At 51.0% G+C, this 21,627-nt stretch overlaps 1 protein-coding gene across 1 annotated transcript in view; it reads left to right on the top strand.

Annotated features, from left to right (window-relative positions):
• The window catches only part of LOC147099528 (SH3 and multiple ankyrin repeat domains protein 2-like), a 177,446-nt gene that overhangs the window by 149,991 nt on the left and 5,828 nt on the right, over positions 1–21,627 (top strand). Inside the window, exons 11-12 of the mRNA XM_085969757.1 lie at positions 14,184–14,319; positions 16,418–16,498. Coding sequence (XP_085825883.1) covers positions 14,184–14,319; positions 16,418–16,498 — 217 coding nt within the window. The remainder of the gene's footprint in view (positions 1–14,183; positions 14,320–16,417; positions 16,499–21,627) is intronic.

Here is a 21,627-nt window from a genome sequence, read left to right as displayed (position 1 = left end):
TTTTAGGGAAAGAAAGCCTGGCCTACCGCATGACTCCAGTCCCACACCGACGTAGTCGACTCAACTGCCCTCCTGAAGTGGTCGAGCGAGCCACTCAGAGCACGACAAAGAATACTACACGGACTGCAGCAGGTCAAGAAGGAAATCTGCTGCCGCCTTCTCGGGGCAACTAAATGGGCAATGAATGTCGCCCCTGCCACATCCTGAGAACTTAGTTTAGTGGTTATCCTACTGTTAATTTGTGGGCTGGTGCCAGGGCAAAAAAAAATGGCAGTGAAACTGGATTAAAAGCCCAACTGGTTTCACTAATGTTCGTTGGGGAAGGGAACCAGACCCCCCCATCTACACTGAGTGGCTGACAATCCATGATACTCAGTTATAACATCAGTTGAGACGAGGGGTGCAATAACCACATGGGTTAGCCCACATCTCGAGGATTTGGAAATGACGGCATGACCAGGGAGTGGACAAGATTGTGTGCAGGTCATGGGTCGTCTCCAATGCAGCTTGGCCAACATGTCAGCCGTGGCTCCGTGGGCAGCACACTCTCTCGCCTCTGAGTCAGGAGGTCGTGGGTTCATAGTCCCGCCCCAGAGACTTGAGCACAAAATCCAGGCTGACACTCCCGGTGCCGTACTGAGGGAGTGCAGCACTGTTGGAGGTGCCGTCTTTCTGATGAGACATTAAACTCTCGGGTGGATGTAAAAGATCCCGCGGCACTATTTTGAAGAAGAGCTGGGGAGTTATCCCCGGTGTCCTGGCCAATATTTATCCCTCAATCAACATCACTAAAACAAACAGATTATCTGGTCATTATCACCTTGCTGTTTGTGGGAGCTTGCTGTGCACAAATTCGCTGCCGCGTTTCCCACATTACAACAGTGACTACACTTCAGAAGTACTTCATTGGCTGTAAAGCACTTTGGGACGTCCTGAGGTCGTGCAAGCTGCTATATAAATGCAAGTCTTTCTTTCTTTAACATCTTTCAAAACATGCAAGAGGCTGAAAATAGCTCATTTTAATGGTTGGGGAGGAGTTCATGTTTGGGGCCGTAGGGTGAAAGGTGGGTGTCGGCAGAATGAAGGCTGTGTTCAGGGTCAGTGGTGTCAAGATGACAGCATGAAAGATTTGGCATGGTCGAGTGAAGACGATGGACAATGTTTGGGAGCAGCCCGGTGGCGGTTGGTGGGATGAGTTAGAGGTTGATGTAGGGATGGTGCACGGGCACATTGAGACCGTGTCTGTGCGCAAGTGCCTCGTGAACGTAACCCTCCAATTCTGTTAAGACCCTCGCCCTTCAGTTCTTGGGCAGAAGTAGACCTCGGTCTGGCAGAGCCTAACTGGAGCCTTCCCTGGCCAAAATCTCATCACTGGCCCTTGAGACGTTAAACCGAGGCCCCGTTTGCCCACTCGGGTGGATGTTGAGGATCCCACGGCACTATTGGAAGGGGAGTTCTCCCGGTGTCCTGGCCAATATTTATCCCTGAACCGAATCCATCGACACAGATTACCTGGCTCTAACGTCAGTGATGTTTGTGGGATCTTGCTGCGCGCAATTTAGTTGCTGTGCTTGTCGACAGCACAGCAATGCAATGTAAGTAGTTCATTAGCAATGAAACACGTAAGAGGCGTTGCATGAATGCAAATCCTTTCTTTAAATAGTGAAAGGATATTTGCACTGGTCAGTGACTCAGTAACATGGGAGATAAACTCGGGATTAATACACGATGGGGTGGTTAGAAGAAATGTATTCATGCAAAGAATACGGAGCCCGTTACCACAAGGGGCTATTTGAAACCGAGTCCAGCACAATGTGTAAGAGAGAAAATCGAACTCCGGTTTCTACGTAGTCCTGTGCCACCAGTGGTGTCTGGCGCAGCGGGCACAGATCTGGTACTCACGTACATTCTGCCTGCCAATTCATTCCATTAAAATCAATCTGGGACCCTGAGGGAGATGAGGGGAGAAAATAGCCGAGGCCTTAGAAATTATGCATCGGGGCTCTATTGAGTGTGGATGTGTGCAGGAGGTCTGGACAACCGCCAGTGTGGTACTCCTATCTTAAAAAAAAAAAAATGAGTCAGAACTAATCCAGGTAATAGGAACAGGAGGAGGCCATTCAGCCCCTCGAGCCTGTTCCGCCATTCAATGAGATCATGGCTGATCTGTATCTTAACTCCATCTACCCACATTTGCTCCGTATCCCTTAATACCCTTGCCCCACAAAAATATGTCAATCTCCGTTTTGAAATTTTCAATTGACTCCCTTCCAGCCTCAACAGCTTTTTAGGGGAGAGAGTTCCAGATTTCTACGAATACAAAAGCAAAATACTGCGGATGCTGGAAATCTGAAATAAAAACAGAAAATGACGAAGGGTCATCGACCTGAAATGTTAACTCTGTTTCTCTCTCTGCAGATGCTGCCTGACCTGCTGAATATTTCCAGCATTTTCTGTTATTATTCCAGATTTCCACTGCCCCTTTGTGTGAAGAACTGCTTCCTGACATCACCCTTGAACGGCCTGGCTCTTAATTTTAAGGTTACGCCCCCCCCCTTGTTCTGGACTCCCCCCACCAGAGGAAATAGCTTCCCTCTATCTACCCGACCAACTCCATTAAACACCTCGATTAGATCACCCCTGAATCTTCTATACTCGAGGGAAAACAAGCCTAGTTTGTGCAACCTGCTCTTCTAGCTCCGCTGTCGTTCTGGTGCATCTGCGCTGCACCCACTCCAAGGCCAATATACATAGAAACATAGAAGATAGGAGCAGGAGTAGGCCATTTGGCCCCTCGAGCCTGCTCCGCCATTCAATGAGATCATGGCTGATCATCCAAATTCAGTACCCGGTCCCTGCTTTCTCCCCATATCCCTTGAACCCTTTAGCCTTAAGAAATATATCTAACGCCTTCTTGAATATATTTAATAAGTTGGCCTCAACTGCCTTCTGTGGTAGAGAATTCCACAGGTTCACCACTCTCTGGGTGAAGAAATTCCTCCTCATCTCAGTCCTAAGTGGCTTGCCCCTTATCCTTAGACTGTGACCCCTGGTTCTGGACTCCCCGGCCATCGGGAACATCCTTCCTGCATCTAGTCTGTCTAGTCCTGTTAGAATTTTATAAGTTTCAATGAGATCCCCTCTCATTCTTCTAAATTCTAGCGAATATAAGCCTAATCGACCCAATCTCTCCTCATACGTCATTCCTGCCATCCCAGGTATCAGTCTGGTGAATCTTCGCTGCACTCCCTCCATGGCAAGAACATCCTTCCTCAGATAAGGCGACCAAAACTGCACACAATACTCAATATATATACTTCCTGAGGTGCGGTGCCCAGAACTGAGCACAGTACAACAGATGGGGGTCTCGCCAGAACTTTATACAACTGAAGCATAACTTCCACCCCTTTGTATTCTGTAGCTACAGGCCGAAACAGAGATGCTAATATAGACTTTTGCTTAAACTGCCCTATTGCTTTATGGCCACTGCTTAGGCACTCCCTGAAAGAGGGGAGTGGTGAGGATGGAAAGATGGGGGCAGTGGTCTAAATAGGCATAACCCCTCACACATGGGAAGGTTATAAATCTGGGTGAATGTGATTCAATCACCAGTGCCCCTGTGTGCTCGAGCTGGGAGGGAGGGAGAGGAGGAAGAATCCTGTTGCATGGACTCCCTGCATTTACCTGACAGTGATTGCCTTGGGCTGGTATCCTGAACATCGACAGTGCAGCCGGGAGAAATATAGAAGATAGGAGCAGGAGTAGGCCATTCGGCCCCTCGAGCCTGCTCCGCCATTCAATGCGATCATGGCTGATCATCCAAATTCAGTACCCTGTCCCTGCCTTCTCCCCATATCCCTTGATCCCTTTAGCCTTAAGAAATATATCCAACTCCTTCTTGAATATATTTAATGAACTAGCCTCCACCGCCCTCTGTGGTAGAGAATTCCACAGGTTCACCACTCTCTGGGTGAAGAAATTCCTCCTCGTCTCTGCCCTAAATGGCTTACCCCTTATCCTTAGACTGTGACCCCTGGTTCTGGACTCCCCCGCCATCGGGAACATCCTTCCTGCATCTAGTCTGTCCAGGTCTGACAGAATTTTATAGGTTTCGATGAGATCCCCTCTCAATCTTCTAAACTCCAGTGATTATAAGCCCAATCGACCCAATCTCTCCTCATACGTCATTCCTGCCATCCCAGGTATCAGCCTGGTGAATCTTCGCTGCACTCCCTCCATGGCAAGAACATCCTTCCTCAGATAAGGCGACCAAAACTGCACACAATACTCAAGGTGCGGTCTCACCAAGGCCCTGTACAACTGCAGCAGGACATCCTTGTTCCTGTACTCGAACCCTCTTGCTACGAAGGCCAACATACCATTTGCCTTCTTAACCGCCTGCTGCACCTACATGCTTACCTTCAGCGACTGGTGCACAAGGACACCCAGGTCTCGTTGCACTTCCCCTTCTCCCAATCTATTGCCATTCAAATAATAATCTGCCTTCCTGTTTTTGCCACCAAAGTGGATAACCTCGCATTTATTCACATTATACTGCATTTGCCATGTTTCTGCCCAATCATCAGCTCCGGGAGCTCCGACCTTCTCCGCCACAGTCCCCGGAGGAGAGTTTTGCCGACTGTCTCGCACCTCCCTATCTCCTCCAGGCCCACAACCCTCCGAGATCTCTGCACTCCTCCAATTTTGGCCTCTTGTGAATCCCCGATTTCCATCGCTCCACCGTGAGAGGCTGTGCCTGTGCTCAAAGCTCTGGAAATCCCTCCCTAAACCTCTCCGCCTGTCTCTCCTCCTTTAAGACACTCCTTAAAACCTACCTCTTTGACTAAGGTTTTAGTCTCCTGTCCTAATATCTCCTTATGTGGCTCGGTGTCAAATGTTGTTTGCTAATCGCTCCAGTGAAGCACCTTGGGACGTTTTACTACAACAACAACAACAACAACAGCAACTTGCATTTATATAGCGCCTTTGACGCAGGCTCGATTCCCAGTCTGTGCTGAGTCAGCTGATCTCCGCCGGGATGCATTAGGGGAGGTCGCAGTCGGTCTCGGCCTCCCTTCACCTGGGATTGGGCTTTGCTGTGATGCACCCCGCAGGTGAATAGCCCATTGACCGTCTAGGCGCGGGGGGGGGGGGGGCGGTGGTTGTCGGAGTGGTCGCCACCGGCGTCCGCGAAACTGTAGACCAGCGAGCGCCGGGCCGCCTTTGGCAGAGGTGAAGGGAAAACCGCCACCGAGGAAAACGGGTCTTGGTTTCGGGCGAGAAGGAGCATGCTTGCCGAGGGAGCAGGTGGCGTCGGATCGAGCCAGGCTGCCGCGCGGCTCGCTCTTGGGCTCCATCTGTGCGACAAGAGCGTCGGGAAAACTCTGGGTGTGCTCTGCGGTGGTTCAGCTCGCTGTCCCCCGCACCCGCCCTGACTATGAGTAATAACACTCGCGGTGGAGAACCGATGTCGCTCCCTTCTCGCAACTGTTCATTTGGCATATGGCTCACATCAGGGTCTGTTGGAAGTTGGCACTTTTCTGAAATTTTAAGCGATTCTCGTGACAGCTGCACAGAGGAACACTCATCAAGAATGACTGTTTCAGACTCCACTAGAACCCAAGGAATGTTGTGCTGGAAGAGGATTCCTTCATCCCCCTGCTTCCTGTTGCCTCCAGTTTGCCTTCTCTCCCTCCCTCTCCTGACTCTTGCTGGCAGCTGTTTCCACGGCAACCCTTTGGGGCACTTCACCCAGGTTACCATTCTTCTCAAGTGCACGAGATAATTACAGACGAGGAAGGCCGTTCAGCCCATCTTAATTCATCCAGGCCCAGAGATCCTAACATCCATGGCAACACCCAGTGGGTTCATGGGAAGAATCCAGGGCTCTCGCCTTCACTCCTCTATGTGAAAGTTCATTCCATGTGTTGCTTACTCTTTGTGTGAAGAAGAATTTCCTTATATCAGTCCTGCATTTACCTTTTACCAGTTTGGACCCATGTCCTCCAGTCCCACTCTCACAATTTAATTTAAAGTAACATTATGGATTTATCGTTCTCATTACCCCAAACCAATCTTCCCTGCGATTTCTTTCCGCCCTGCGCGGCCCCTTCAAAATAAGAATTAGGAGCGGGAGGAGTCCATTCGGCCCCTCGAGCCTGCTTCGCCATTCAGTAAGATCGTGGCTGATCTTCGACCTCATCTCCACTTTCCTGCACTATCCCCATAATCCCTTGATTCCCTTAATATTCAAAAATCTATCGATCTCAGCCTTGAATATACTCAACGACCGCGCCTCCACAGCCCTCTGGGGTAGAGAATTCCAAAATACCGCGTGTGCACGGTTCTTACATTGAAAAGCCGGTTGCGCGGGTTGGCCGCGCAGCTTAAAGGGGACATTGCCCCCAACGATCTTAACCCTATACAAAATCACAACAACAACAACTTGTATTTATATAGCGCCTTTAACATAGTAAAACGTCCCAAGGCGCTGCACAGGAGTATTTTAAGACTCAAAATTTGACGCCGATCCACATAAGGATAAATTAGGGCAGGCGACCAAAAGCTTGGTCAAAGAGGTAGGTTTTAAGGAGCGTCTTAAAGGAGGAGAGAGAGGTAGCGAGGCGGAGAGGTTTAGAAACATAGAAGATAGGAGCAGGAGTAGGCCATTCGGCCCCTCGAGCCTGCTCCGCCATTCAATGTGATCATGGCTGATCATCCAAATTCAGTACCCGGTCCCTGCCTTCTCCCCATATCCCTTGATCCCTTTTGCCTTAAGAAATATATCCAACTCTTTCTTGAATATATTTAATGAACTAGCCTCCACCGCCCTCTGTGGCAGAGAATTCCACAGGTTCACCACTCTCTGGGTGAAGAAATTCCTCCTCATTTCAGTCCTAAATGGCTTACCCCTTATCCTTAGACTATGACCCCTGGTTCTGGACTCCCCGGCCATCAGAAACATCCTTCCTGCATCTAGTCTGTCCAGACCTGACAGAATTTTATAGGTGCGAGTTAGGACACGGGCAGCTGAGTTTTGGATGACCTGAAGTTTATGTAGGGTGGAATGTGGGAGGCCAGCCAGGAGTGTGTTGGAATAGTCAAGTCTAGAGGTAACAAAGGCATGGATGAGGGTTTCAGCAGCGGATGAGCTGAGGCAAGGGCGGAGACGGGCGATGTGACGGAGGTGGAAGTAGGCGGTCTTTGTTACGCTGTGGATATTCAGCTCATTTCAGGGTCAAATATGACACCAAGGTCGCGGACAGTCTGGTTCAGCCTCAGACAGAGGCACCTCTCGGGTGCTTCCTTTCCTGGTTGAAAAGCACAAGTCTCTCCTGTCTTTCCTTACAAAACCCAGGCCTTTGACACTGGAGATCAGACTTGGTGTGTGTGAGCCTGGACTATTTGACCATGCAGGGCATCGCTGCCAAGCCAAGCCCAGTCCTGCCTGTCGCAGGATATCCAACAGTAGCAGGGACCCTGACTGATTCACCCTCCGACCCCTCTCCCGGGGTGCTGAAACCAACTCTGAGCCTCCTACTGCCACACTAGTCCAGAACCAGGGGTCACAGTCTAAGGATAAGGGGTAAGCCATTTAGGACTGAGATGAGGAGGAATTTCTTCACCCAGAGAGTGGTGAACCTGTGGAATTCTCTACCACAGAAGGCAGTGGAGGCCAATTCATTAAATACATTCAAGAAGGAGTTGGATATATTTCTTAAGGTTAAAGGGATCAAGGGATATGGGGAGAAGGCAGGGACAGGGTACTGAATTTGGATGATCAGCCATGATCGCATTGAATGGCGGAGCAGGCTCGAGGGGCCGAATGGCCTACTCCTGCTCCTATCTTCTATGTTTCTATGATTACTCAATCCACGGTAGAATCAAATCGAAGTCCTTTTGGTCTGTGTGGCTCGGTGTCACACTGGGCAATGGAGTTACTGAGTCATTGAGGGAGTTAGATACAGTATGTTATTTAATAAATAATTACACGATGACCAGATAAGCTGTTCTACTGATGTTGGTTGAGGGATAACTATTGGCCAGGACACCGGGGAGAACTCCCCTGCTCTTCTTCGAAAAAGTGCCTTGGGATTTTTTACGTCCACCCGAGAGAGCCTTGGTTTAGTGTCTCATCCCAAAGACGGCACCTCCGACAGTGCAGCACTCCCTCAGCACAGCACCGGGAGTGACAGCCTAGACTTTGTGCTGAAGCCTCTGGAGTGGGGACTGTGAACCCACGACCTTCTGACTCAGAGGCGAGAGTGCGGCCCACTGAGCCACGGCCGTCACCATAGAAACACCTCACTTAACTCCTGCATTGTTAACTCTTTCAGCTCCAGGGATTAGAGTTCAGGCACCGCTTAGGTGAAGGAAAACTCAAAGCTCGCCCAACCCGACAGTGACATTAGATCACAAGGTCGACACCCACGGCTATCCAAGAGGATCCTGCTGTTACCCCATTGCATGATCCAACCGCTTCTTAAATGATTGCAGGGTGTTTCACCTCCACCACTCCACCCGGGGGTCCATTCTATGTGATGAACACTCTGTGTGAAGAAGACCTTTCTCACACAGGTCTTAAACCTTTTACCAGTTTGAACCTGTGCTTTTCGGCCCTACTATAGATGGCCCTCATGGGGAGCTGGCAAACCCTTACCATTGACAGAAACACAGGCCCAGATGTGTGCGCTTGTACGCGTTTGCTCCAAGACGCACATTCTGTCTCTGCCCCCCTTGTGTTTAGTCATCCTTACTCACTCCCGCACGCGCGCACGCAAGCACACACGTTCACTGTTCTGCGTCAAGATCTGTACAACATAAGGACATTAGGGGGTAAAAATTGGGCTACCTTCGCTAATTTTAGTGCCCCGAAAAAGTTAGCGCCCCCGCGGACGGTTTTCCCAGGTAGCACCCCGAGAGGGAGGAGGGGCGCTACTGGAAGCGCCCCGCGTCCCTCTTGCGACGCTGCGGCACGTTGCGCCGCGCTACTGCAGGACTTCCCTTATTAAAGGGGAGGGGCCTTGCGCAGCTGGGCCACCAGGGATCGGGAGTGCCGGCAAACGAGCCCGGCGTTCAAGAGAAGTGCCGGGCTCACGGAGAGCAGCCCGCTGGGGGGCAGGGACAGCAACGGGGGCAGGTGATGGCAGGCGGCCAGTAACAAAAAATGGCCGCCCGTCACCTCCCCTTTAACTAGCGCCACCCTGGCCGCAGGTAGGCTCCGCCGCCGGCGGTAAGTCGGGGGGGGCACCACCCAATGTTACAGCCGGGGAGCGAGTGGGGTGCCGCGCACGGCGATGACGTCCTCGCCAGCGGCGCAGCACTAATGGTTAGCGCCGCCACTAATCTCCCGCTGAACTTCGCGGGAGGCGTTAGCGGCGCCACGCCCGGGCACTAGTTGACGTGCTAAGAGGGCTCTAACGGGAGGCGCAAATCAACCGAATTCAGCCCCCCCAAGGTCACCCGAATCCGTTTAAAACAGGATGAGGCAAATCTCACTTAATTTCTTAGGAAGACCTTGATGATCAGCAGACGGGTGACGGGGAGTCTGATGCACGGACTGCGTGGGGAATGCCGAGGAGATTATTTGGAAAATTGAAGCAGTAAAACTGGCCTTGCAGAGCGAGAAAATCACCTCCCGGGGATCAGCTTAACAGAAGCATTACCTCTCAAAATGCACAACGGACGGCCAGCACACGCTGTGAAAAGGCTCAGGGAAATTAGCAGAGGTTTTTTTTTAAATTTTGTCTGGATGTTTTTCCTTTTAACTGTCTTCAATCCGGCTGTCTGCAGGATCTGCCAGGTTTAATGCCTTGCAAAAAGAGAATTAACAGTTGCAGCAATTTACAGAGACGGGGAAAGCAATAAAATCAACGTGAGGCATAATGAGCCACTTCTGCTCCATTCCCATCGAGGTGGGCGGGGGGAGGGGGAGAAAAGTTGGGAAGAGAATCCAATCCATCAGGCTTAAATCTGAAACATTCAGTTTGTTCCCTTTTGCTCGTCACCCCTTCCAACACCAACAAATTGTATTTAAAGAAGGAAAGCACTTGCCACATTTCTCCAGCGCCTTTCACCACCTCAGGACGTCCCAAAGCGCTTTACAGCCAATGAAGTACTTTTTAAAGTGTAGCCACTGTTGTAATGCAGGGAAACGCAGCGGCCAATTTGCGCGCACAGCAAGCCCCCACAAAGATTGTGACCAGATGCTTTCTTGTGTGCTAATGAGAATGAGCTGAGGGGACAATGTTAACCTTTTGAATGCCCGTGTGTTTCTGCGCCCGGTCAGTGCCCTGGAGATGGGGATGCGCTGGTCAGCTTGTGGCCTGGTTGGGTTGGGGCAGGGGAACGTGGGGCGAATAGGACCAATAGTATCGCGTCCGTGCACCGCTCCTTATTTAGCGGTTGGCCGTAAACACTCATTGTTAGCCGCGCTCCCTCGGATTTGCTGATTGCAAGAAAACAAGATGGCCCCCGCCCCTCTGACTGTTGTCAGGGGTCACTGGCGATGATTTTTGACAACGGTTGCTACGGTTAAAATATAAAACCGCCGGGCAGACGGATGTTTGGCGCCAGAGCGTGCACGAGGAAAGCCACCTTGTGTTGCCGCATGTGTGATCGAGGGAGGACCCATTTTACCCATGTTTAGCGTCTTCATTTTTTTAACCCCTTGTAAACCGCGGTGTATAGGGTTTACTTAGTAAGCCCATCCCCCAAGAAAAATAAAAACAGTCACTCCCGCAAAGCTGTTCGTATTTCCACGACTCAGCTTTCTAGTGACCAAGAGATATCCATAGGTAAGGAGGGCCCCGGAGGAGCAGAAATCATTCAATGCACGATATTGCCGCTTGCTGGAATGACCCCGCCCGGGTTACTGTGCTAGCCATCTTTAATGTCATTTAAGAAGCGAGGCAGAACCCATTAACTCTGCCGACTCGAGGTGACGAAGCGGTCTTCTCTCTTCATTCACAAGTGTGTGTTGCTAACACTTTCCTTTTAACCCTTAAACATGTTTCCCCGGTCCTTTGCCAGGTGGAATCGCTCAGAAAGCCCAATCAGTTAGTGGGTCCAATCAATTAGTGAGTCCAGTCAATTAGTGAGTCCAATCAATTAGTGAGTCCAATCAATTAGTGAGTCCAGTCAATTAGTGAGTCCAATCAATTAGTGAGTCCAATCAATTAGTGAGTCCAGTCAATTAGTGAGTCCAATCAATTAGTGAGTCCAGTCAATTAGTGAGTCCAATCAATTAGTGAGTCCAGTCAATTAGTGAGTCCAGTCAATTAGTGAGTCCAATCAATTAGTGAGCCAAAAGGATGGAGGAGAAAGAAAGAGAAGATGAATTTCAAGGGTGTGGTTTTAACAAAGAGATGGGGGGAAGAGATGGAGGGTATCCCCCGTGTGAAGAGCTGATTTTCAATGCCTGTCGGCCATTTTTGTCGGCTCGCGTGCTCACCCTTTCCTTTTTCTTCCCCCTCCTTTTCCCACCAATTTCCTCTCTTGGACACACTCACCCCTGTTGGGATTTATTCCGCAGGCCACCTCGCCCAAGCGGCCATTCTTCGTGTGTGAGTGTTTGCAGGCTATTCAGCCATGGGGAGCATCTGTGCTAAATCTGATCCGGTCCTCACCTGCTTTTCAGACATAAGAACGTAAGAAATAGGAGCAGGAGTCGGCCATTCGGCCCCTCGAGCCTGCTCCACCATTCAATAAGATCATGGCTGATCTGATCCTAACCTCAAATCTTCTATCACTCTACATCCCACCCGAACCCATGTGATCTCCTGGGAGAGGCGAAAGACCAGATAAAAACCCAATGGCCAATTTGGGAGAAAAAATCTGGGAAATTCCTCTCCGACCCATCTAGGCGATCGAAACTCGTCCAGGAGATCACTCTGTCCCTATATTTTCACAGTACTTACCTTCTGTAAAAGGTGATCTCCACCCCAGCCAGGAACAGGAATAGAACCCTCTCCTGAAATCTAACACAGAATTAGAACACAAGAAGTAGGAGCAGAACCAGGCTACACGGCCCCTGGGCCCACTCCACTACCCACAGGGCCATGACCATTCCGAACCTAGACTCATGTCCAATTTCCTGCCCGCTCCCCGTAACCCCTAATTCCCTTTACTTCTAGGAAACTGTCTATTTCTGTTTTAAATTTATTTAATGATGTAGCTTCCACAGCTTTCTGGGGCAGCAAATTCCACAGGCCTACTACCCTCTGATCTTCTACCTCATCTCCACTTTCCTGCACTGTCCCCACATTCCTTGATTCCCTTAATGATCAACAATCTATCGATCTCTGTCCTGAATATACTCAACGACTGAGCCTCCACAGCCCTCTGGGGTAAAGAATTCCAAAGATTCACCACCCTCTGAGTGAAGAAATTTCTCCTCATCTCAGTCCTAAATGGCCGACCCCTTATTCTGAGACTGTGACCCCTGGTTCTGGACTCCCCAGCCAGGGGAAACATCCTCCCTGCATCTACCCTGTCAAGCCCTGTAAGAATTGTGTGTTTTCAATGAGATCACCTTTCATTCTTCTAAACCCTAGAGAATATAGGCCTAGTCTACTCAATCATACATGGAGATCACTGGATAGTGGCCAGGAATTGTGACCTGATTTTCCCAGGACAATTGCAGCGTCTCTATCACTGCTTCAGCTGGCTCAGTGTGTCAAACCTGCCACATTCGCATATTCACATCATCATTCACACTCACCCGTGCTTTAACTCACTTTTACACCGTTGCATGTGTTCACAATGTCAAATAGTCTTACATTACACTCAAAGTTCACCCTGGCCCATTCACACTTGATTGTGTCACGCTCAGTGTCAGCCGTGGCTCAGTGGGCCGCACCCTCGCCTCTGAGTTAGAAGGTCGTGGGTTCACAGTCCTCACTCCAGGGACTTGAGCACCTAAACCCAGGCTGACGCTCGCAGTGCGGTGCTGAGGGAGTGCTGCACTGCCGGAGGTGCCGTCTTTCAGATGAGACGTTAAACCGAGGCCCCGTCTGCTCTCTCAGGTGGACGTAAAAGATCCCACGGGCACTATTTCAAAGAAGAGCAGGGGAGTTCTCCCCGATGTCCTGGGGCCAATATTTTTCCCCTCAATCAACATAACAAAAACAGATTATCTGGTGATTACCACATTGCTGTTTGTTGGGAGCTTGCTGTGCGCAAATTGGCTGCCACGTTTCCCACATTACAACACTTCAAAAAGTACTTCATGGGCTGCAAAGTGCTTTGAGACGTCCGGTGGTCGTGAAAGGCGCCATAGAAATGCAAGTCTTCCTTTCTTTCTTACACACACACTCCCCATCTCGCACAACTTTCCACTCACTCTTCCTCTCTCACACCTTCTTGTCCAATTTTCACACCAAACTCTGCTCTCACGTGCTTGCACGCTCACTCTCTTGCACCGACAATCTGGGAACATAGTTTGGAGGCCATTCAGCCCCTCGAACCTGTTCTGCCATTCAATGAGCTCGCGGCTGACCTGTATCCTCACTCCATCCTCCTGCCTTGGCTCCATATCCTTTGATACCCTTGTCTAGTAAAGACCAAGCGATCTCGGATTTCAAATATTAACTGAGCGAGCATCTACTGCTTTTTGCGGAAGAGTGTTTCACACTTCCACCACCCTTTGCATGAAGGAGTGTTTCCTAACTTCACTCCTGAATGGCCCGGCTCTGATTTTAAGGTTCTGTCCCCTTGTCCTAGACTCCCTCCCACCAGCGGACAATGTTTCTCTCTCTCAACCCGATCAATTCCTTTCAAAATCCTAAAAACCTCAATCAAATCGCCCCTTAACCTTCTCTATTCCAGTGAATACAAGCCTAGTTTGTGTAATCGCTCCTCATACTCTAACCCTTCCCTCACACAAGTACATACCCGTTGGCGTGTCTCTGCCTGGCATTCTTTTCAGGCGACCCCTTTTAATTGCGACGTCCCCTGTATTAAAGCGTGCCACTGAGAAAAGCTGAGATGTGCCAGCACGAACCCCCGACCTCCCCCCCCCCGCTCAACCGAACCCCCCCGCCCCCCCCAACCGTCTCACCATAGTGCCGAGCCCGCAGATCGGCGTTTGTACATGCCGTGGGTTGGTGAGGGGGGGGGTGGTTACGCTTTTCCGGTCCGGGTGCCCGATCTGCGCTCAGTGCCGTGTTTGTCGTTGCTTTCAGGTGAACGGGCAAAACGTGGTGAAGGTGGGGCACCGGCAGGTGGTGAACATGATCCGGCAGGGCGGCAATAACCTCATGCTCAAGGTCGTCATGGTAACCCGCAATCCCGATATGGAAGAAGCTTCCAGGAAAAAAGGTAGGACGCGACAGACTCTGAGAAAGGTGTGCTTGCAAGAACTCTTCCCTCCAACTCCCCATCCCCACCAGGGGCTCGGCGGGTTCTCGGTGTGCCGGTGAGCCCTTTAGACCAGGGAGATGCCAGCTTCGATCCCAGGTCTGTGCTGACTCGTCTCCTTCCCTACTCCTGGAGGGGGCAGAGGCCGAAGGGCTACAAAATCAGCCGGGGTTCCCTCCCCCATCCCAGTCACTAGCCGGTGACCCCTCCTGCTGGGAAGAGCAGCCCATTTGGACGCTGGACGAGGACAGCACAAGGCTGGCCTGCGACTTCTTCCACAGGCGAGTAGCCAACCCGCGTGAAGGATGGCCATTGGTGCCCGTACCTCCAAGGGAGGGGGTGGGGGGTGGGAATCTCTTTGCGAGCAGATCCTAACGCATCCTCAGGCGTCCAAGCCAAAGCATTATTTTCGAAGTAAAGCCGTTGTTGTTTCGTAGGCAGACACATAGCAGCTGATCTGTGCACAGCAAGATCCCACAAAGACTTGAACGTCCACCTGAACAGAGAGTCCGCCGGAGCCTTCGGTTTAGCATCCCGGCTGAAAGAGTGCACCTCCGACAGTGCGGCGCCCCCCTCAGCACTGCACTGGGAGTGTCGGCCTGGATTCTGTGCTCAAGTCTCTGGAGTGGAGGCGAGAACCCAGAGAGGCAAAGAGTGCAACCAACTGAGTCAAGCTGACACTTACCCTGACAAGTCCGCCAAAGCACAGCACAGTCCAAGATCCCTTTCTGGGAACATAAGAATTAGGAGCAGGAGTCGGCCATTCGGCCCCTCGAGCCTGCTCCGCCATTCAATAAGATCATGGCTGATCATCCAAATTCAGTACCCTGTCCCTGCTTTCTCCCCATATCCCTTGATCCCCTTAGCCTTAAGAAATATATCTAACTCCTTCTTGAATATAATTCCCCCTAGAGTCCAAAAATCTATCGATCTCAGCCTTGAATATACTCAAAGACTCAGCATCCACAGCCCTCTGGGGCAGAGAATTCCAAAGATTCACAACCCTCTGAGTGAAGAAATTTCTCCTCACCTCAGTCCTAAATGGCCGACCCCTCATCCCGAGACTGTGACCCCTGGTTCTGGACTCTGCGGCCAAGGGGGAAACAGCCTCTCACCACCCGGACTGCAGCGGTTCAAGAAGGTGGCTCACCACCACCTTCTCAAGGGGCAACTCGGGATGGGCAATAAATGCCGGCCTGGCCAGCGACGCCCACATCCCATGAACGAATGGGGGGAAAAAAAGCATCTGTGGGGAGTGAACCCAGAATGCACAGAGGGTAAACTCCACGCCCTCTTACAGAGTCGGGTCGCCAACTCTGCTGGGACGTATTCCTGGAGCTTTTATCACATGACCTCCTGCCTCCAACCGCCCCGCACCTGCTCTCTCGCCATTGGTCCATCCTCATGGCGCCCCGCCCTCCCACGGCCAATCAGCAAGTGAATAGGCCCTTCATTGCCTGATTGGATGATTCCCCACTGCCAGTCAAACAGCCTTTATTCCCTTCTCCGATACTTTGATGACTAATAAACAAAAGTGTCCAAAGAAGTTTTTTGTGGGTTTAATTATTTTTTTTGAACTGCTTCAGGCTTTTTCTCCTGGGTGTTGCTCACAGCACTCTCCTGGAGGTCAGCCTTTACTCCCTGGAGACTCCAGGGCAGCCCTGGAGGGTTGGCAACTCGGTTACGGCGGGAGGGGCGGGGGGGGTGCTTGACAACCAATCTTGTCATTCATGTGGAAATGACTTATGAAATAATACTGGGTGGCCTGCTGGTGGCGCTGTCCAGGGAGAGTATAAATACTCGGGCATGGGCCCAGCTTGCTCAGGACATTCTTTAACAGGAACTAGTGAAGGACACAACTAGATCGCCATGTTGTAAAACAGTTGATTAAAGCCTTGTTTAACGCTTAGACCAAGTGCCTAGTAGTTTTCTTATGTCGGGGCTTTATCGTGCTGTTTGCTTCCTGATGTTTGACCTGCCCGTCGACTCTCGGTTTCTCAGCCTCGGGTAACAGCGGCCGAGATCATTGTGTGATCGGGTGAAACCTTTTCTGTTTCAGTCACGACGCAGACCAAGCGGCTGACCCCGCCCGCTATCGCCCTCCGCTCAAAATCCATGACCACCGAACTTGAGGACCTAGGTAAGCACGGAAAGAAATGTCTTTGGGTAATGCAGAAAGTGCAACCACTGCCCGGTTTGCAATCGTACAGTCAATCACGGTCATCCTGGGAAAAGCAGCCCCGCTTCAGTGAAAACAAAATAGCTGAAAGAATTTCCCTTTCCATCCGCCCCTCACGTGCACACGCCCATGCGCACTGACTGAGGATTCAGTTGATGCTTGTAACCTTCTTGGGTCTGAATTTGCAGGGCTTACGGAGAAAGGGCCGGGTAGTGGGACGAGCTGAAGCGCTCTTGCAGAGAGCCGGCCCGGGCTCGATGGGCCGAATGGCCTCCTTCTGTGCTGTAACCCTTCTCTGATTCTATGAAGTGACAATTAACGTACAAACACCTAATGAATTTGCCTGAAGTTGCTCTCTCATATCATAAGAGACATATTAACCCCTTTTGTTCAATTGTACAGGGCCTTGGTGAGACCACGCCTGGAGCACTGTGCACAGTTTTGGTCTCCTTATCTAAGGAAGGATATACTTGCCTTGGAGGCGGTGCAACGAAGGTTCACCAGATTGATTCCTGGGATGAGAGGGCTGTCCTATGAGGAGAGATTGTGTAGAATGGGCCTGTACTCTCTGGAGTTAGAAGAATGAGAGGTGATCTCATTGAAACATACAAGATTCTGAAGGGGATTGACAGGGTAGATGCTGAGAGGTTGTTTCTCCCTGGCTGGAGAGTCTAGAACTAGGGGTCATAGTCTCAGGATAAGGGGTCGGCCATTTAAGACCGAGATGAGGAGGAATTTCTTCACTCAGAGGGTTGTGAATCTTTGAAATCCTCTGCCCCAGAGGGCTGTGCTTCGAGTATATTCAAGACTGAGATCGATAGATTTTTGGACTCTAGGGGAATCAAGGGATATGGGGATTGGGCGGGAAAGTGGAGTTGAGGTCGAAGATCAGCCACGATCTTATTGAATGGCGGAGCAGACTCGAGGGGCCGTGCGGCGGAGCAGGCTCGAGGGGCCGTGCGGCGGAGCAGGCTCGAGGGGCCGTGCGGCGGAGCAGACTCGAGGGGCCGTGCGGCGGAGCAGGCTCGAGGGGCCGTGCGGCGGAGCAGGCTTGAGGGGCCGTGCGGCGGAGCAGGCTCGAGGGGCCAAGTGGCCGACTCCTGCTCCTATTTCTTATGTTAATATATTTACGCGACAATCCACGGGCACCATTTCTGGGCCCTTGACTGGAGCTGCGATGGTTTCTGACACCGTGTGAAGCCCTCAGCTCTACTGCTGACGTGCAGTCATTCCCAGGGGTGACCTCGTGCTCTGGTGCTTTTTGTGTGAAGCTCGCAATCTCCTGCGGCGCTGCACGTGGCGAGTCAAAACAATAGGCTGGTTTGTAACTGAAGAGTGAGCGGGAAAGTACGACGGGGAAATTGTTACAGGCGTTACGTCTGGCAATTACTGCAAGTGCGCAATTTGCGCAAGATTTTAATATAATTTTTTTAGATGTCGGTATTAGCGAATCACCTGTGCTGCTGTTCCGAGAACGTGCTGTTTGAGAAGAACAGGAGCGTGTAGGTGTATGTGTCCCTTTAAGGATAGAAGGTGTTGCTGTGCCATATTCTTCAAATGGATGGTGGGGTCACTTAGAGTTCAAGTTGCGGATAGGCAATCTGGTCTTGCTTGATTGACAGGTCAAATTAAGATTTGCAGACAGAACTTGCATTTATAAAGCGCCTTTCACATGCTCCAAACTGCTTCATAGAAAATTAAGTATCATCACTGCTGTAATGTCGGGCAACGCAGCAGCCAATCTGCGCACAGCAAGCTCCCACAAACAGCAACGAGATAAATAACTGTAGCCTAATGTGTTTTCATGATGTTGGCGGAGGGATAGATGTTGGCCAGGACACCCCTTCAGGTCTTCTGTAAATAGTGTCACGGGCTCTTTCACACCTACCTTCGAGGACAGGACAGGCGGGACCTCGGTTTAACGCCACAGCCGAAAGACGGCACTCCCCCCTCAGCACTGCGTTGAAGTGTCAGCCTAGGCTATGCGCTGAAATCTCTGGAGGGGGCATCGCACTTGAACTCGCAACCGTCCACCTCAGAGGCAGGACCACTTAGCCACGGCTGAGGGAGCTGAAACGCACAGCCTGTTAAGGTTGTTTTTGCATCATGAAGGATGAGTGCGGGGAGTAAAGAAAGAGCCATTAAGGGTTACGGAACCAAGACAGGGGGTAGATTGAGTTGAGATACAGATCAGCCATAGAAACATAGAAGATAGGAGCAGGAGTAGGCCATTCGGCCCCTCGAGCTGATCATCCAAATTCAGTATCCTGTCCCTGCCTTCTCCCCATATCCCTTGATCCCTTTAGCCTCAAGAAATATATCCAACTCCTTCTTGAATATATTTAATGAATTGGCCTCAACTGCCCTGTGTGGTAGAGAATTCCACAGGCTCACCACTCTCTGGGTGAAGAAATTTCTCCTCATCTTAGTCCTAAATGGCTTACCCCTTATCCTTAGACTGTGACCCTCTGGTTCTGGACTCCCCCGCCATCGGGAACATCCTTCCTGCATCTAGTCTGTCTAGTCCTGTTAGAATTTTATAAGTTTCAATGAGATCCCCTCTCATTCTTCTAAACTCCAGTGAATATAAGCCCAATTGACCCAATCTCTCCTCATACGTCATTCCTGCCATCCCAGGTATCAGCCATGATCTAACTGAAAGGCAAAACAGGCTCGAGGGGCTGAATGGCCTCCTCCTGTCCCAATGCTGTTAATGTTATAAACCCTACAGTTTTAATAGAGGACTTTCACGAACCCTCTGAATGCTGGGATAGCCCCACCTCCATAGCTAACTCACGCTGCTGAGTGAAAACAGCTGCAAATCCCACAGGTCGTCAAGGAGGAGCGAAAGTGAAGTACAGAAAAAAAAGGGGAAAAATAAAATGTGGAGGATGGGAAGGAAGAGTAAGGGGGAAAAATTCAGTATCGCCCCGTTTGGGGCGCCATTATTAGGCCGTGCGCAAAGTTTAGCGCCTGGCGCTAATTATCGCCTCCGACAGCAAACTTGGCTTTTATCGCCCCTGGAGGTGATTGGAGCGCTAAATCAGGCGCTTCACACCTGTCTTAAGGTGCAAAGGCCGAGGAGCGAGGTGCTACCTCAGAGCGCTGGCGAAGCAAGGAAGGGCAAATCAAAATAAACCTGCAAAGTGCTGCTCAGTACTCAAAACTCCTTCACACAGCGTTGAATCTCTCCAGAAGTCTCTCTCTCTCTCTCTCAGAATGCGTGGTGCAAAAATGTCACAGACAAAAAAAGGCAGGAAGCGGTCGCCTTTAAATAGCGCTCCCCCAGTCTCTTTCTGACAGCATAACGCTCCCCTCAACCTGTCGTTGCTAGCGGCAGGCGGTAAGGCAGGGGGCGCCACTCAATATCCGCTCCGGGGAGCAACCGGTGCGTTGCGCACTTGATTGACGTCACGATCTGCCGGCGCAGGAGATCGTGGCGGTAGTGTTTAGCGCCGCCACAAAATGTCTAGTTAATTTCGCGAGCGGCGCAAACATCGCCGTGCCCGGGCGCTAGTTGCTTTGCGCCTCATGAGCGCCCTCTTAAGGCGCTAACGGGAAGCACAAACCAATCGAATTTTTCCTCCTAAGAGTTCCGTTTAGTCGCCGGCTCCCCCTTGTTGAGTCAGCGGGGACAGCAGTAGGGGGTGGAGCGTTGCAGCGGGCCTCATTGCCTCAGATTGAGCACAGGGAGGGAGGGTGGCGGGGCAAGACATCCACGCTTCCCGCTCCTGATCGCGATCCGCGGCTGGGAAGTGCTGGTTGACCTCGGGGGATGACCGCATCAAGCTTGGCGATCGGGTCGCCAACTCTGGCCGGGTATATTCCAGGAGGTTTTGTCACATGACCGCCCCGGCCCGGCCCCACGCTTCCCGCCATTGGTCCATCCTCGCGGCGGCCAATCGGAAAGCGAACAGACCCCTTTATTACCCAATCGGATTCACCTTGATTCTCAAGTCAAAACAGCTTTCTCCCCTGCCCCCCCTGCCCTCATAGCCAATATTTTTACAACTAATAATTGAAAGTGTTTGAAGAAAATTATTTTATTTTTTTAACGCCCCTATGATTTTTTCTTCCGGGTGTGTTTGCTCGCGGTCTGAAGATTAATCTTCGATCCCTGGAGGCTCCAGGCCAAGCCTGGAGGGTTGGCGACCCCTCTTACTCAACTGTGGTGCCGCAACATCCCAAGAAGCCCCTCTGTCGAGAGCTCCGGATGAAGAATGGGCCTCCTTGGGCAAGACGCGGGCGGGAAGCCTGACCCCTTCGAAAGCCGTAACCCTGGGCGAGTTGGCGCCTTTGGGGCGGGAGGTGGGGGTGGGCGGAGAGGGGAGGGGAGGAGGGCGAACAAAAATGACAAACGCAATTTTCTTCTCGAGAAATTACAAGTATAGAACAGATAAATCTCAAAAACGGCCGAGAGGATGAGAGACGGAGGGGAGGATTCACATTTAAATAGCGGTTCTTTTTCCCTCTGTTTGTTAAAGCAGCTCAGTGACTGCATCAGTTTCCAGCAATCTTGTGCAACGGTTAAAAGGGACCGATGAGCTGTGTGTGTTACCAAGGCTGCCGTCACCCTGTGGAACAATACCTGCCTTTTTTGTTGAGGTACCGGCATTGCTCAAAAATCGCCCCCCTCCGACCCGCACAAGACTAGGCCGCAGCCTATCCTGGCAGCTGAGAGACGTGGAGACAGGGGAGATTACTAATTCACTTTTTTTATAAACAGCTGCAGCTGGAAAAATAAGCCTGACTCGAGTTGGGTTTGAGGTTTTTTTTTTGGTTCATTTTGCTAAAACCTTCCGATTCATTAGTGCGGGAGATGGCTGGCGATAATCCGCGGAACGTTGGGGGAGGGGCGGCGTGCGGGGATACAGAAGGCAGTGGGAACACTACCAGTCCAGTAGAGCAGAGGAACCAAACACTATAGCTCAGGCGCTTGTCATGAACATTTAAAAGAAAGATCTTGCATTTCTATAGCGCCTTTCACGACCTCAGGACGTCCCAGAGCACTTTACAGCCAATGAAGCACTTTTTGAAGTGTAGTCGCTGTTGTAATGTAGGAAACGCGGCAGCCAATTTGCGCACAGCAA

Source organism: Somniosus microcephalus, chromosome 28 (assembly GCF_052327205.1).
Source record: "Somniosus microcephalus isolate GS21.2 chromosome 28, FLI_Smic_1.0, whole genome shotgun sequence".
NCBI classification, from domain to species: Eukaryota; Metazoa; Chordata; class Chondrichthyes; order Squaliformes; family Somniosidae; genus Somniosus; species Somniosus microcephalus.
Note: the sequence above shows the minus strand (reverse complement) of the source record. Positions and strands in the feature narration are given on the sequence as shown.